At 41.3% G+C, this 18,219-nt stretch overlaps 1 protein-coding gene across 1 annotated transcript in view; it reads left to right on the top strand.

The window, feature by feature from the left end:
• NELL2 (neural EGFL like 2) overlaps positions 1-18,219 on the top strand; it is a 329,995-nt gene that overhangs the window by 118,238 nt on the left and 193,538 nt on the right. The window contains exons 6-8 of the mRNA XM_040343892.1: positions 2,869-2,941; positions 3,035-3,117; positions 15,749-15,877. Of these exons, the coding sequence (XP_040199826.1) occupies positions 2,869-2,941; positions 3,035-3,117; positions 15,749-15,877 (285 nt within the window). The remainder of the gene's footprint in view (positions 1-2,868; positions 2,942-3,034; positions 3,118-15,748; positions 15,878-18,219) is intronic.

Here is an 18,219-nt window from a genome sequence, read left to right as displayed (position 1 = left end):
TTATTATTATTTATTAATTTTATTAAGGATTTATCGCACCAATAATTTCCCCAGCACTTTACTATGAATATGATTCCAAATTCATATTGACATATTACATTATGTACGATCGCATGATCCATTGCACAAAACTATATAAATGTGAATATCAAACACATGTTCTATGGTGTTAGAAAGCACAATCATGTCAAAGAAATTATTTATTTTAAAATAAAAATGTCAGTCATCATAGTAACTTGCATAATGATCTGCTAAAATAATCTTTGGCAACTATTTTTGCTTTACTGTAATTTTAACAATCTTTGTTCTACTTGGGCAATGTAGAATTTTATTATATGCACATTATTACATATTCAGTATGTGCCCTCTTTGTTTCCTATTATATTACTCTAGGGAAAGGCAATCAGAAATAAGTATTTCATCTCTCAGGTGTGTTTAACCATGAGAAAAGTGATCTTCTGTCTTTTAATGGCAGTCCCATTTATGTTCCAGACGCATTTTAGGGTAAACCTTCTTAGCATACCAGCAAGTGCCTTATAGTTTTATTCTCTAAAATATGTCTAGTATTTCCTACACGCAGTTGCGGTTTAGAAATGATTTAGTGTGTAATTGTATAAATCACGTTGGTCTTTGAATAGCTCAACACCGAAGAATATTTAAACATAAACCCTAAATACAAAATGAGTTTTTTGTATAGCATAAAAAAAAATACAAAAAAAAGCATAATGATATACAAAATAGTGGATCGCCTAAAGATGAAACTGTTTAGAAATCTGATTAATTGTATGACCTAATTTTTCCTTCAGACTGATGGTTTACATAATGGTGATCAGCAATACTGGGACTCTGCCGAGTGAGTTATCAAGCAGCGAGTACCCAATAGTGCTGTATAGGTTGTTAGAAGTCTAGCAGATTCCACCAAATTGTGGTAGCACAGAAAGTGTGTGCCAGACTGGATCCCATTCTGCCCCAGTAACTTGGGAACATATGTGCCCCCACCCCGCTGCTAGAATCCCCCTATTCTTAATGTATCCTTATTTGTGGTGACACCCACATTGAGTTGAACTCTCTGCACACATCTTACCAGATCTATTGATTATACAGTTGAAGCTAGGCATACACCATGAAGAAATTCCCTCGCGGTCAGCACATTATTCTTAATTTACAGCTGTCCACATCCCATACTTCTGTAAAATGCAGTTTACTCAAAGTTTGTGTGCAGCTCCAATTTTTTTTATAAGTGGATAGTGGGGAAAGACAAACAAAATACCCCTATCAGGTTATTCCTGCTACTCAGGCTGTTAAACAAATTTTCCCTTCAATGGCATCTGATGGTTGGGGTAAGGCCTCGTTAACACGAAGCATACTAAAGAGTGCGCCAATGGAGGGCCTTGTTTATCCACATGGGGATGCACAGGTGTTTAGTGCATCCCTGTGCAGGTAGTCTCATTGATGTCAATCCGGAATGCAGCCACTACACTAATACAGCCACTGCTCCCAATTTGAGATCTGTGTGAGTTCAGGAACACTCACCCACACTTGCATGGATGGCAGATTGGGAGCAGCGGCCTCAGTGCCACCGCTTCCCATTTAACATTAACGGGATTGCCTTTGCCAGGGTGCATGGATTATGTGATCATCCTCGTGTGGTAAATTATGGTCCTTCATAGGTGTACGGCGCTTTAGTACTCACCATGCGAGCGAAGCCTAAATCTGACAAGGAAATAGAACTGAATTTAGTTCTAGCCTTTCTTTACTCCCCTGTAACTGAGGAAAAATCTCTAACGGAATCCTGAAAAGTGGGAAACCGAAAAAAGTTCTTATTTCACTAAAAGAAAACCGTTTTGGCTGAATGTACAATTTAGAAGATTAAATATATTTCTTGTGCTTCAGATGGCAAGCTTTATGCCCCCTGTAGAAGGAAATTTACTCTATAAAGACAATATCAGTCTCAATAGATATGGTGAAATTTTCCTCTATACTGTATAGCAAAACTCCATTCTATTTGTTAAAGTAAACCTTACTGGTGAAATATGGAGGGTGCCATTGATGATGACTTTCTGAGAATGCAATATGTCTGGCTAGATGTAGGTTCCATATATTTAAAGCAGAACTAAACCCATTGAATTCTGGAATGTCCCGAGATCATAACGGTTCCATTTGCTTTCTACCCTCAAACCATCAAATGGCTGGTGTCAATTCTAATCATGTGCAGTATCGCCACAGAGGGTCAAACAAAGGCTAAGATGGCAGCTTCCTTAGCTGAAAATGATGGGAAGTTTTAATTCCCTGTCCCAGAACCACTAATACATCAAGTCATTGTATCGGAGGCCCAGAAAGTGCCAAAGCATTAGAACCAGCATGGATTTCATGCAACCAACATTTTTAAGAAAGGGAATTCAGTAGCAGCAGCATTTTGTATTTTCCAAGTACAGGTTCCTTAATGCTTCAATTGAAATGGTAGCATAGACATCTTTTCAGGCAATATATGAAGGTACCAAGCAACACCATTTATCTTTTAGATATAGAAAATGCGCCTCTCGTGTCCTGATGAGCCAAGTACATGCATCACTTGTAATATATACATTTATTATGTTTGTACTAATTGTTTCTCTTCATTTCTCTTGGCTTGCATTCATCATGTTGGGGGAAAAATCAATATAGTTGTATACTTTAGGGAAAGGTACATTGTTTTATTTAACATTAAAGCAGCTTTCCGTTGCCTGCCGTGGACATCTTAATTAGACTCTGTAGCTCAGCTAGAAATTGATTTTATGAAATACAAAACAATATACCGTAGTTATCAGACAACACCATGTAATGTAGAACACTGTGACAAAATATATACAGTCTGTGTCTCATCCACAGGGGATCATGCAGGATCTGCAGATTGTTATCATGCCGCAAGGATTTATCTCCCAGTGCCCTGATCTCAATCGTAGTAAGTATATACATTTGTATTGGGTTTCTACAATGATGGAATAGATTGCCTTTATGTTTGACAGGCTAACCTACATTTTACTTATTATTTCAGCCTGCCCAACATGTAATGACTTCCATGGCCTGGTGCAAAAAATTATGGAACTGCAGGATATTTTAGCAAAAACATCCTCAAAGGTAAATTTAATTTTTTTGTTTTTTTTCCCTGACCATGACATTGTAAACAACCGTGCTTTCTGTTAAAAGAACATTGAGATTGAAATTAGATTGTTTGTCATGTGTGCAGATCGTGTTCCTTATTGCGTCTTCTCTGAATGTGTGTAGTTTATGAATCAGGTAATTGGGCCATTGAGTCTGCTCACATAATCTGTAATAAAAACATTGTTGCCATTCTGATGCTCCCCCCCCCCCCTCCAACCACTTTGCATATTTTATATAGACTACGATTCTGTACTTTCCAAATATGCTGCAGAAATTTCCCCCCACTGAGTCTGGCTTCAACCATTTTAACCCAAAGGGGTATACAGATTTGAGAGCTGATGTCGTTAAATAAAAGTTTTTTAAAAAGAAAACCAGATCATGTATTTTGAAATAATTGACGTAAAGTAAAAAATTTTACATTTAAAAAAAATATATATATTTTCACCTTGTACACACCCAAAGCACGCTGTAGAAGTAGGAAGATATAGCCTGGTTGCCACACACCTTACCCAGCATGAGTGGTTCGCAGGTAAAAGCAGCCTCCGCTCGATTCATCCAAGCCATACCCCTATGATTAAGCCCCAGTGGCAGGTCGAAAACAACATGGTCGGGGCATGGTTTGAATGAATCAAGCTGAGGTGTCAGGGTTCCAGTCTGGCCAGCCACCGAATGGCGCACATGCGTGGAGGAACAGCGCTTCTGCGCATGCCTGTGCGTGAACGGCGCATGCGCCGTCCCGCGGCACGGCCCCCGCTTGCGCGCACCCCCCGAACCAATCAGAGGCCTGACCGGTCTATTTAAACCAGCCCCTGTCTCATGACAGGTTGCTGGTTTGTCGTCAGCTCCTGCCTTGAACTTCCTGTTGCTGTACCTAACCTCGTTTGACCCGGATTTTCTCACGACTCTGCTCTCTCTACTGAAGCTGACCGTTGGCTTACCTCTCTGGATTTGCTGCTGTCTCCAACCCCTGACCTCTGGCCTGTACCTTGGACTTGCTACCTTCTCCAGCCCTTGATCTTCTGCTTGCACCCCGGATTCGCCTTCAGTCCTAGCCCTTGAAACGTGCTCTGTGTACCTGAACTGTCTTGCTATCTGACCCTCAGCCTGTCCTCAGGAAATTACTACCTGCTGAGCTTCCTGTCCGGCACCTCCTATCAAGCTCCATCTGCTTCACTGGTACCGGTGCCTCCTCGCGCCTTCCCCCCTCTGTCCCAACTCCAAGGGGCGGAGTGCGCCGGTCCCAAAGGTGAGCCGGCCTCAGTGAGTACGTACCTGACATGAGGCTTATTTTACCGGCTAACCACTTGGGTCAGGTCAGGTGAGGTGTTTAGCGGCTGGGCTATTTACTCTTCCTACATCTATCTTAATAAACCTTGATTACAAAAGATTGCCTATAGCATTGTAATTAGCCCCAAGGCCTGGCAGCACTGAAGTTCTAGGTTCAGAGTCTTCAAGGACTAGGGAGATTTATATGGCTCTCATATGTTCTGCCTGTTTTATTGGATAGATGCTGTAGGAAGGATTCTATATTCATATTTTCATTCTGGTAAATATGAATAAAATAACATAACCTGCTGTGAATTTAATTATAAATGTTATTATACTCCACAATGCAAAAAGGAACAAACCTTGGATTGCTAATTTAAGAGCATTATAATGCATTACCCATAAAAATCTTCATAGCTAAAAAAAAAAAAATTGGTGCAGATTGCTCATACATATTTATGTTCGTATGTATACATAACAAATCATTTCTAGAAAACCATTGTGAGCTTCTTAGTATGTAATGCTGACCTGTGCAAAAAAAGATGGTAGGAAAGATATCTATTCCTGGAACAGGTGCCATTGGTTATTAAACAGAATATTCCCTTCCACGGAATAACATAGTTATTATGTTTGAATGGCTTGACATAAATCGCGTATGTTCAGTATATCACAATTAAAGGCTTCTCCAGTTTTTTCCCCCATGGCTGCAGCGTAGAACAATTTGCTTCTGCTCCCTTCTGAGTAACAATACATCAGCAGGACACAAAGACATTTCAGAGTCCAGAAAGGCCCTTATACTTTTTCAGGCACAAGGTGTGGTACAAAAAATTACATGAACAGTCATTATTTTTTTATTTTTTTTTTAACCACTTGCTTACCAGCTCACATACGTATACTGCGGCAGGTTGGCAGCACTGGGCGAATCGTCATACCTGTACGGCGGCTCGTGCAGTTGCAGGCAGGCACGCTCTGGTGCACTACCGCTCCCGCAGATCAAGCAGACTCTGTCTACCGGCCACCTGCAATCGCCTAGTACAGAGGCAGAACAGAGATCTGCCAGTGTAAACAAGTGCATCCCTGTTCTTTCAGGGGACATGTCGGATCCTCTGTCTCCAGTTATTGATGTCATATCCCAGTGAGCCCACCCCCCCCTACAGTTAGAACACACCCAGCGAACACACTTATCCCCTTGATTGCCACCTAGTGTTAACCCTGTCCCTGACAGTGTCATTTTTACACTGATCAGTGCATTTTTATAGCACTGATCAATGTAATAATGCCACTGGTCCCCAAAAAGTGTAATTTGGGGTCAATGTCGCAGTTCCGCAAAAAATCACAGATCGCTGCCATTACTAGTAAAAACAATAAAAAAAAATCCTAAATCTATCCCATAGTTTGTAGACACGACAGCTTTTGCGCAAACCAATCAAAATGCGCATATTGCAATTATTTTTAATACCAAATAAGAATTTATATCAGCCTAAACTGATAAATAAATGTTGTATTTTTTATTTTTGATTAGGTATTCTAGCAAAAAGTAAAAAAAAAAATGTTTAATTTCGAAATTGTCGCTCTGTGTTTATAGCGCAAAAAATAACCAAAAGCATGCTCTATGGGGAAAAAAATGTATGTCAATTTTGTTTGGGTACAGCGTCGCACAACCGCGCAATTGTCAGTTAAAGCGATGCAGTGCTATATCGCAAAAAATGGCCTGGTCATTAAGGGGGCAAATCCTTCTGGGGGCTGAAGTGATTAAAGGGCACCGTAAAAAGTATTGATGGTGCAATAACCCACCAAATTTACATCCATTTCATGTTAATGTAAACTCAAAATCCTATTTTGAATTTAGCATCACGTCTTGTTGTATATAGTTATCTTGACCAAATATGTGAATCTTTTGAAAAGTTTTTTACCTAGAGGTTCTACCGGTTACCTGCACTGAACCACTGACTCACAATTAGCACCAGCATTGTCTGCATGCTACTTGTGCTCCTTAAAGTTACACTCAACAGTTATTTCAATATGTCTACATACAGTGCTGTGAAAAAGTATTAGCCCCTTCCTAATTTTTTATTTACTTTTGCATATTCCTCACACTTAAATGATTCAGATCATCAAACAAATGTTATTACACAACGATAACCCAAGTAAATCCAAGATGCAGTTTTTAAATGATTTCATTTATTAAGGGAAAAAACTATTCAAACCTGCCTGACCCTATGTGAAATATTAATTGCGCCCTCCCATGCTGAATCATGAATGAACAATTTTTTGGAAAGCTGAGTTAAATTTCACTTGCCACACCCAGGTCTGCCAGACCTGTTGAATCAAGAAATCACATAGATAGACGTTGTCTGACAAAGTGAAGCACGCTAACCGATCACAAAAAGCCACACATCATGCCACAATCTAAAAAAATTCAAGAACAGATTAGAAACAAAGTAATGTACATGTATCGGTCTAGCAAGGGTTTTAAAGCCAGTTTTAAGGCTTTGGAACTCCAGTGAGCTGCAGGGAGAGCCATTATCCACAAATGGAGATAACTTGGAATAGTGGTGAACCTTACCAGGAGTGGCCGGCCTACAACAATTACTCCAAAAGCATGGCGACGACTCATCTAGGAGGTCATAAAAGAACCCTAAACAACATCTAAAGAACTGCAGACCTCACTTGCCTCAGGTAAGATCAGTGTTCATGATTCAATAATAAGAAAGAGACTTGGGCAAAAATGGCATCCATGGCAGAGTTCCAAGGCCAAAACAACTGCTGACCAAAAATAACTCATGGTTATTTACGAAAAGGCAAATCCACTTTGCACTACAAGTGCAAAGTGCACTTGAAATTGCACTGAAAGTGTCGCTGTAGATCCGAGGGAGACATGCAAGGAAAACCCCCCCCAAAAAACAGCATTTTAGCTTGCACATGATTGGATAATAAAATCAGCAGAGCTTCCCCTCATTTAAGATCTACCCCCTCAGATCTACAGCGATTGCACTTTTAAATGCAATTTCAAGTGCACTTTGCACTTGTAGTTTGCCCTTGTAGTGCAAAGTGGATTTGCCTTTCGTAAATAACCCCCAAAGGCTCATCTCACATTTAACAAAAAACATCTTGATTATCCCCAAGACTTTTAGGCATATATTCTGTGGACTGATGAGACAAAAATTTTACTTTTTGGAAGGTGTGCGTCCCGTTACATCTGGCATAAAACCAATACAGCATTTTATAACAAGAACATCATACCAACAGTCAGACATGGTGGTGGTAGCGTGATGGTCTGAGGCTGCTTTGCAGCTTCAGGACCTGGACGACTTGCCATAATTGATGGAACCATGAATTCTGAGCTCTACCAGAAAATCCTAAAGAAGAATGTTCGGCCATCAGTTTGTGACCTCAAGCGCACTTAGGTTATGCAGCAGGACAATGATCTGAAACACCACATCAAGTCCACCTCTTAGTCAAAGCTCGGACTTAAATCCAATTGAGATGCTGTATCATGACCTTACACAGGTCGTTCATGCTAGAAAGGGTAGCACAACCAGTTATTAGGTTTAGTGGGCAATAACTTTTTCACATAAAGCCAGGTAGGTTTGGGCAGCTTTTTTGCTTTAATAAAAAATGAAACCATCATTTAAAAACTGCATTTGGTATTTACTCGGGGTATCTTTGTGTAATAATAAGTCCTTTTAAGTGTGGCAAATACGTAAAAAAAATCAGAAAGGGGGAAAATACTTTTTTCACAGCATTTTATAACTAGAATATACCTTCTATTTCTTTTTTCCTTTGATTTCTCAAATGTAAGCTTTTTTTCCACTGTTCTCAGTCTTCCTTTTCTAGGGTGGCTACATTCATTCTCCATGCCCCAATTTTGTATGTGAGCATAGCCACCCTTTCCTGCTTACTCCCAAGTTGTACTACAGTTTTACTTGCAGACACATTCAGCTCTATGGGAATTGTAGTAGCATGTAGTAGAGAGCAGCATTTAACCAGATGTATGACGCTGCTCCCTTCTATAGAAGTAGCAGTGAAGTGCATCAGAGGAGCATGCATAGGACATAAATAGAAGCCTGAAAAAAAAGGAAGACTTTTTAAACAGAAAAGAGATGTGTCACTTAAAGTTTGGCTTCTTATCGGGTCTGTCAGACAAGACCGCTCAACAGTCAATTGAAGGAGCACACACAGCACACTAAAATGCTGGTTGTAATAAAGAAGCAGTGGCTTGGCATTGTCAGACTGCAACAGGAAGGGCTGTTACCAGCAAGATCCAGTAAAAAGCTTTGCAACAGACTCAAAAATACTAACTTCTTAACAAAACTGGATACAGTAAGGCGCAATGCCAAGCATACTCGAAAACAAATTCGGGTTGGCAGTTAAACTGCCAAATTATCATCATATAGATTACAGCATTTTATTTTTCAAAGCAAGTTTGTCTTAAGAATAGTATGCTATTGCTGATCATCTTCTGAAAATGCCTGTTGCCTTAAGCCTCGTACACACGACCGAGGAACTCGACGGGCGAAACACATCGTTTTCCTCGTCGAGTTCCTTGTTAGGCTGTCGAGGAACTCGACAAGGCAAGTTTCTCCATTCCCATCGAGGAAAAAGAAGACATGCTCTCTTTTTGGCTCAACGGGATCCTCGACAGTTTCCTCGTCGAAAAATGTACACACGACCCGTTTCCTCTGCAAAAAAAAAATCCCAGCAAGTTTCTTGCTGGTTTTTGCCGAGAAACTCGTGTGTACGAGGCCTCACTGTCATGCTGGTTCAGTGCGTTCATTTCTCCCCCTAACCTGGAACAAATATGGAGATAACTGTATCCCTGTAATATTTTTATCCAGAGTCTATCCTTGTAGCTACGGCTCTTGCTTTTTAGTATTTTCTGCTTTTTTTTCCATCAGCCAGAGGGAAGAGGTTATTGTATGACAGCTTTCTGCTGATTACAGAAGTGAACAAACACATCCATTGGCTCCCTTTTAGATGTTCGTTCACAAACCTCCAAGGATGGGTTAAGGAGCAGGCCATTCAGTATATTCCCCGTATACACAGTTCTCCTGCAGGTGATCTCCTTAGCTGTGATACTCTCATCTGTGCTGATCCGCTGATGTACTCCAGTATAATAACAGAGGTGGCTGCTCTCTTGAATCCATAGAGGTGGTCAGATTGACTTTTCCTGTCAGTGCATCAAACACTCGGGTTTAAGGTCCATTAAATTCATAGTAGCATGGCCAAATAAAAGGGGGGGGGGGTGCTATAAGGAACTTGTGCAACTGATCAGCACACCTTAATTCCAGTGGCCAGTAGGGAGGAACTTGCTTCTCAATAGGGATGCCGGGGATGTGCTTTTTCACTCGGACTAATGAATCAGCATCACTTACACTCTCTGCTCTCCATGGATCTGAATGAGTGAATATAAAGGGAGATACTGAAAGCACATAATTAAATTGTAGACAAAGGCATAAAGGAAATTGATGCAAATGGGGATCTCTGGAATGCTTCAAAGGTATTTATGGAGACTAAATATACAAGTCATTTCAAAATAAAAGGATGAAATATTTGAGAATTTGAAGCATATGTGTAATCAGGGTCGGATTCCAGACAAGGCCAACAAGGCCAGGCCTCGGGGTAGCAGTGGGTGCAGGGGCGGCGCTGTGGCTGAGAGGAGAGGACACTTTCACTTTCATTTTGGGAGTTCCCCCTGTCATGCGGATGGTGAGAGGAGAGAAAACAGAGGAAAGAGGAGGTGAGATGGTTCTCGGCAGCAGCACCCCCCCTCCCGGTTCTCAATGTCATTTTGTCATTTTTGGCAGCAGCACCCCCCAATGCTCAATGTCAATTTTGGCAGCAACACCCCCCAGGTTCTCAGTGTCATTTTCGGCAGTACCAATCCCATTCCCCCACCCCCACTCCGCTTCTCAATGCATCTCAGTATCCTGCCGAAAAAGTCCCCCGGCGGATAATGTCCCCCCTGTACTGTGTAGACGAGGGCGGCATTGAAGGACCCGGCCTTGGGGCGGCAAAGGGAGTAAATCCGGGCCTGTGTGTAATATTTAGTTTTTTTTTTTTACTTTAGTTGCGCTTTAGGTAGAAAACATGAGGAAAAAGTTTGCAGCCGCTGTCAAAGATCCAATGTCAATGTAGGTTAATTGGTATAGCTCCAACCCACACAGACCTCTCCCTCTCTGAATCAGTTTCTTTATAGCTAAAAGTATGTTAGGAGTGAACCAGATCAAAAGGAGCCATTTGTGTGTCATAAGGTTCATACACACGATCAGACTTTTTGACAACAATGGTCCGATGGACGTGTTTTATTGGACAATCTGACTGTGTGTATGTTCCATCGGACAATTGTTTTTGGTTTTTCAACAGACAAATGTTCGCTGTGCATGCTCTCAAACTTTCTGGCAACAAATGTCCGATGGAGAATAATCCGATCGTTTGTACACAAGTCCATCGGACTAAAGTCCAAAGTACAAACACGCATGCTCAGAACCAACGCTAAAGATCAGACGACAATAGCAGAAGTTGCCCAAAGGGTGGCGGTAAAGAGCTGAAAAACCATGTGATTTGGTGAATGTTGGCTGAAAAAGTTCTGCCGTGTGTATGCATACCAAGTTCACGGCCAACGCCCCTTCGGACCAAAATCCACGGAAAAATCTGATGAAAGTCTGATCGTGTGTATGAGGCTTTAGAGTTGTATCAATAAAACCTCTACATTGAGACTGGTTCTTGGAATGTGGCTCTTTATTTTTCTGTGGGAAGGCAACAGAAATGAGCCACAGAAAGCCTGATGTCAGGGTCAGTGTCTAAGACCACCAGACACGTAGCTACATAGAGGAACTGAGACCAAACAAGCATTTATCATTAAAGTGATATTTATTTACAGTGAACATACACCAATAAACATAAACAGCAACCAGTGAAAACATAAACCACTCCAGCAAACAAGAACAAGAATAACTAATAAACCTAACAGCTATCTATATACAATATCAACAACATAAGGGAAAAGGCAACAGGGATGCAAGGAAAGGGACACGGCTGGGGACAAGAGCATAGAACAAGGCAAGAAGGGTGCAGGATGGAACAGGACAGGGGCAGGTTATCAGGCACAAGCTGGTAGCAGGCAGACAGGAAAGGACTAGAATCGTGACGCACTGGGGGAAGGGAGGAGCAGCCTTAAATATCCACCTGGCAGCTAAAGCCAGGTGTGGCTGATCAGAACCTGCTGGCTTCTGGGAGACACCTGCTGGTGGACACTGGAACTGTAGCAAACAGCCCAGAGCAGGATAGTGCCACCAGCAGGTGAACTTAATCCTAACACCTGAACCCAAGGTGAGATGCACCAGTTGGGTGCCTTGAGAGGGCTTATACTACTAACTTGTGTTTTTTCAGATAGTTTCCTAGGGTCCTTTCACACTGATGCATGTTTGTTGCTTCTTAAGGGCCCTATCACACTGATGAGCTTTTAATATGTTCTTATTGGATTACAATGGTGTCTTTTTGGTGCGCTTTTGAAAGTTACACCAAAGCTGCAGCATGCAGTACTTTTCAACACACAATGCCCCAGCAGTGTAAATCGTTACATAGGACTTAATGGGGAATAGTTTTCATGAGCTTTTGTCACCGTGGAAAAGCACGGCAAAAGCACACCAGTGTGAAAGGGGTCTCGGGCCTCGTACACACGACCGAGTTTCTCGGCAAAAAACAGCAACAAACTTGCTGGGAGATATTTTTTTGACAAGGAAACCGGTCGTGTGTACATTTTCGTCTAGGAAACTGTCGAGAAACTCGACGAGCCAAAAAGAGAGCATGTTCTCTATTTCCTTGACGGGAATGGAGAAAATTGGCTTGTCGAGTTTCTTGACAGCCTAACAAGGAACTTGACGAGGAAAACAATGTGTTTCGCCCGTCGAGTTCCTCGGTCGTGTGTACGAGGCTTCAGAGTTAGGGAAGCTGGGCACTACTTCTTATAACTCAGACTAGGACCATTTGTCCATATTAAAGATACAGCCTAAAATAAACTCAAAAATTAGTCAATAGTTGCATTTGTGCTGTAAGCCAGTGTTTCTGCATCAACAGCTAGCCACCAAGAAATATGTTTATATGAATCTCTTTACTGTCCTTAAAGTGGTTGTAAACCCTTGCATATACCCAGATAAGAAATACATTTTCCTACATAAGTTGTACCTGCAGCCATCTCTCCTCTGCATCAGTTCCAAGTCCTGAATTTACACAGCTTGCCTTGGCATTCAAAAAGCAGGAGGCGGGGATGCAAAGTCATATACAGTACAGCTCAGGCAGGAGAACTCTGAGAGCTGATTTGTCTGGTTAGACAAAAGCAAAAAGCTGCATCTGACCTGCGGCTCATGATTTGGTGACTTTTTTTTTTTGTTTTCAACATGTTTTTTATTGAAAACATAATGGAACAACATGACAGCAAAAAATGCAATATAATATGCATGATCTAGGAATAAACATATATATGGTGACATCAGGTGCCAGAGCAAACCTGACACTAGAGCAAACGGTATCCAAGATGTGGGAAAGAAAAAAGTTAGATGGGGTAAGTAAGGAAAGAGAAGATAAGATGAAAGGGATAGAAACAGCGGAGGGTAGGTGGGGGAGAAGGTAGGTGGGGAAGAAGGTGGGTGGGGTGGGGGGGGGGGGGTGTGGAATGAAGGAAGAACTGGCTCCTGCTCTCGGGTTTAATGGAAACAAAAACATTACTTAAAGGGGTTGTAAAGGAAAACATTGTTTTTCACAATAAGCATCCTTTACCTACAGACATTCCTCTTTTCACTTCCTCATTGTTCGTTTTTGCTCAGAAGTTGCTCTATTTCTTCTCTGTTCTGTTCACTTCCTGCTTGTCTGATTTTACTGACCACCGTGAAGGGAGGCTTTACTGCGGTGGTCAGTAACGTGCTCACCCCCTCCTGGGAACTACATCTGTGTGGCAGGAAGCTCTCTACGTGTTAGAGACTTCAGAGAGGTGTGAATTACTGGGCGTGCCACAATTCATACTGGGAAATGTAGTTCTTACATGAACAAACGATGCAAACCAGGAAGTGAATGAGAGAACAGAAACTAGAATGCCGGATGTGATATAGATGAAGGAATTTAATAGGTATTTACTTGTTTTTTAACAGAATCATTACACTATTCTGTCTGTCTACCTTGCAGACATTACTTTTAGGCAAAACATTTTTTCCTTTAGTGATCCTTTAAGTATAATGATTTTAAACGTTTTTGGACATAAGGTCAGAATAAGAGGATGAGGAGGTGAAAGCAAACGAGCAGGCCCATATTTTATGCGCTGCAGATAAGTCACAATGTTCATATGTGAGATCGTCCATATGGTATACAGGTCAACTACCTGGAGTCATTGCTGCACTGTAGGAATGGTTGTCTGTTACTAGTAGCGTGGAATACGATTTTGAAGCGTTTAAAAGATGGGGGGGTAACAGAGCTCACATATCAGCTGACTAGTTCACCCATACAGTAAATTAACACCACCTAGGGGTCATTAGGAACAGGAGATCCTTGTATAACTTCAATCCAGTGAGGGACAGAGGACCAAAAAGAGCGAATAAGTGGGCAGTGCCACCAGATGTGGGCATGAGTGGCAACAGCCCTACAACCTCCAACACGGTTCACACGTGTCCAGGAATATTTTATGAAGTTGTACAGGCGGGTGATGCCAACGGGTTCAGATCTTGTAATTGACCTCTGCAATCTTTGAGGAGATGGAGGCGGTATGTGCTAATTGGAGCACAGTTGTCCATTGGTATTTGGTGACTGTTTGACTACAGTATGTACTCAACCCAGAGAGAGAGAAAAAAAATATACAAAATGAGGGTAAAGCCTAATACTTTTTTTTTTTTTCTGACAAAAAATAATGCTTTCATATTTTGTTTACAGTGCGCTGCAAAACAAAGTATTATTTTGTGGGGGCTTACCAAAAAATAGCTTGTATTTGATTGTTGATGGGTGTGATTAAATGTAAATACTTTCTGTATTAACCACTTCCCGACCGCCGCATGTAGATATACGTCGGCAGAATGGCACGGACAGGCACATCAACGTATCTGTACGTGGCTGCCCATACGTGGGTCGGGGGTCCGATCGGGACCCCCCCGCTACATACGGCGGTTGGATTCCCGCAGGGAGCGATCCGGGACGACGGCGCAGATATTCGTTTATAGCCGCTCCGTCGTGATCGCTTCCCCGTGCTTCACTGTGGCGCTGCATCGATCGAGTGATCCCTTTTATAAGGAGACTCGATCGATGATGTCAGTCCTACAGCCACACCCCCCTACAGTTGTAAACACACACTAGGTGAACACTAAATCCTACAGCACCCCCTGTGGTTAACTCCCAAACTGCAATTGTCATTTTCACAATAAACAATGCAATTTAAATGCATTTTTTGCTGTGAAAATGACAATGGTCCCAAAAATGTGTCAAAATTGTCCGAAGTGTCCGCCATAATGTCGCAGTCACAAAAAAAATCACTGATCGCCGCCATTAGTAGTAAATAAAAAAAAATTAATAAAGATGCAATAAAACTATCCCCTATTTTGTAAACGCTATAAATTTTGCGCAAACCAATCGATAAACGCTTATTGCGATTTTTTTTTTACCAAAAATAGGTAGAAGAATACGTATCGGCCTAAACTGAGGATTTTTTTTTTATATATATATGTTTTTGGGGGATATTTATTATAGCAAAAAGTAAAAAATATTGCATTTTTTTCAAAATTGTCGCTCTATTTTTTTTTATAGCGCAAAAAAAAACCGCAGAGGTGATCAAATACCACCAAAATATAGCTCTATTTGTGGGGAAAAAAGGACGCCAATTTTGTTTGGGAGCCATGTCGCACGACTGCGCAATTAACTGTTAAAGCGTCGCAGTGCAGAATTGTAAAAACCCCTTGGGTCATGTAGCAGCATATTGGTCCGGTCCTTAAGTGGTTATGAAGACAATGCTGTAATTTAGATTTTTTTTTTCTAAGTGCAGTACTATTGGCTGTCCATTACATTTTGTAGCAAGGTGGCAGATGGCTATAAACCTCAATTTTATTAGAATCTTCTTTAAAATTCATGTGTAGTGTACTGGTGGTCTGTTAGGCAGTAAAATAATTTGAAGCGTAAATGGTGATTGTTAAGTTGTTTACGGACAGGTAAGGTTATGTTCACATGGTAATCACTGTAGTTTCACATAACCTGCAATTTGTTTGTGGTGACACAGTTGACTGTTACCTCGTATTATTATGGAATTATGGAAAATATTGTTTGTGTCATAAGCCTTTTTTTTCTCTCTTGTTTTGAAATATTCTTGCAGCTGTCAAGAGCTGAGCAGAGGATGAATAGGTTAGATCAATGCTACTGTGAGAGGTCTTGCACAGTAAAGGGCAACATCTACAGAGAGCTGGAGTCCTGGACAGACGGCTGTAAGAAATGTACATGCATGGTATGCCTTTCTCTTTAACATGCATTTTATAAAAGCTTGACATTTTGTTACAGCACGGTGTTTAATCTGTCATTCATTTTTACAAAGTCCTCTGAGAGCATACAACATTCAACAAAATATCACTCCACTATTTATAATGTAACTCTACATTTTGGTAAATTTTTAGTGACAGTTGTGGTGACACACTACGGTTCTGAGCATTATAGTAATTTCTTTTTTAGTTTATCATTATTCTATCTCTAATGGGTTTCTTGACTTTTGCAAATGCGCAAAGTGCAAGTACAAAGAAAGGTTACAGATACAATAAACTGATATATCAAAAAAACACCTCTTCTTCTCTAGATAAAGGATAAAAGGGGGAAGGTCTTTGTAGTTCAAATCAGAGGAGCAGCCTAGGGTAATGATATTGCTCTTCCATCGGGAATCCACAAGGAATTTCTGTTAGTCCTCATATTGATCCCTGTGTGTCTCCAAAGCTCAATGGATCTTAGGCCCAGGCTGTCTGCACAGACAGACTTGCATATCTTCAGAAACTTTCCTTATGCCGCGTACACATGACCGTTTTTCATGACGAGAAAAATGAATTTTTTTTAATTGGTCATTAAAAACGATCGTGTGTAGGCTCCAAAGAATTTTTCTTGACGTGAAAAATGGGCATTAAAAATTTAGAACATGCTCTATTTTTTTCTTGCCGTTTTTCACGTCGTCTTTTGTCACGTTGTGAAAAATGGTTGTGTGTAGGCTTTGACGGGGGAAAAAAACGTGCATGCTCAGAAGCAAGTTATGAGAAGGAAAATTTGCATAATCAAACCCAAAGGGTGGCGCCATTCGAATGGGACTTTATAGTGCCGTCGTACGTGTTGTATGTCACCGCACTTTGCTCGAGTATTTTTTTTTTTTTCACAATCGTGTGTATGCAAGGCAGGCTTGACAAGAATCACGTTATAATTCAGTAGGGAGAGGGAGTGCAGTGCCAGCAAATAATAATTTTGGATTTGAATTCCTGGTATCTATTGATAGAGAAATGGTAAGGCAGCACATTTTGGATTGCACTGCAGGTGAAAGATGTTTGGAGGTCTTATCAGCGATTCAAGAAGCAGAGCAGAGTTTGGAATGTTTCCAAGAGAAGCCTTGTATAGATGAAGGAAATTGGGTATTGCACTAGACCAGTGGTTTGATATTCACTCTCATATTGAGTCATTGGACATGCAAAAAGGCAGAGGTGGATTGCAACAGCTAAAGGATCCTCAGGGTGCCCAAGGGCCTAAATAGAGAGTTGTGTAGTACATGTTCAGCCATCTTCCAGGCAGAGTTTGCAATGTGCTGCAGTGCCTTTATTTTGTTTCCCTAAAGTAAGGGTTAAATGCCTTGTCATACAGGCCTGAAAAGAACTTGGAGTTTCCCAAGATAGGTAATGGGGGGGAGGCCATAGGCAGTGGATGCATAGTTGCTACAGTGGGATGTTTGTGGCACCACAGAAGTGTGTTTTGAACATTTGAAGTATGAATCGGGTATATGGGTTGGAGTTAGCGATTGGAGGAGATGGGTATTAACAGGTACAGGTAATTGGTATATCGCATTAACCCATCCAGGAAAAAATTTGGGTTGTCCAAACCGATAGTTGGTTTCTAAAAGCGAAATGAAAAGGAGTACAATTTAAGGATGAAGAGGTCCGGAAAATCCTTCAATATTAGGAAACCTAAGTAGATTTCATGTGATGACCCATGCTTACAGCTTTGAGATGAATGAAGGGCCAATCAACTATGTTAAATACTTTTTTAGCATTAGCAGAGAAAAAGGAAGAGCCAGCCCTTAACAGGGCTGCATGGACGGTGTTGGTAATTAATTATGAATCCATATGATAAGGGTTTTTTATACAGACCCTACTAATGGAATGGGGGCATTTACACTGACTACCCCCTGATACAATGGTGCTCAGTGTAAATGCAACAACAAATAGGGGGGCAGATCCACAAAGAGAGTACGCCGGCGTATCTACTGATACGCCGGCGTACTTTCAAATTTCCTGCGTCGTACCTTTACGACGGCATCTGGGTTAGATCCGACAGGCGTACAGCTTCGTACGCCTTCGGATCTTAGATGCAATACTTCGGCGTCCGCTGGGTGGAGTTCTCGTCGTTTTTGCGTCGAGTATGCAAATTAGGTATTTCCGACGATCCACGAACGTACGCGCGGCCATCGCATTCTCTTACGTCGTCTCTGGTCGGCTTTTTCCCGCGTATAGTTAAAGCTGCTGTTTTGCGGTATATAGTTAGACTTGCCATGTTAAGTATGGCCGTCGTTCCCGCTTTTAATTTGAATTTTTTTTTTTGCGTAAGTCG

This window comes from Rana temporaria, chromosome 3 (assembly GCF_905171775.1).
Source record: "Rana temporaria chromosome 3, aRanTem1.1, whole genome shotgun sequence".
Taxonomy (NCBI): Eukaryota; Metazoa; Chordata; class Amphibia; order Anura; family Ranidae; genus Rana; species Rana temporaria.
This window is presented reverse-complemented; position numbering and strand designations above follow the sequence as displayed.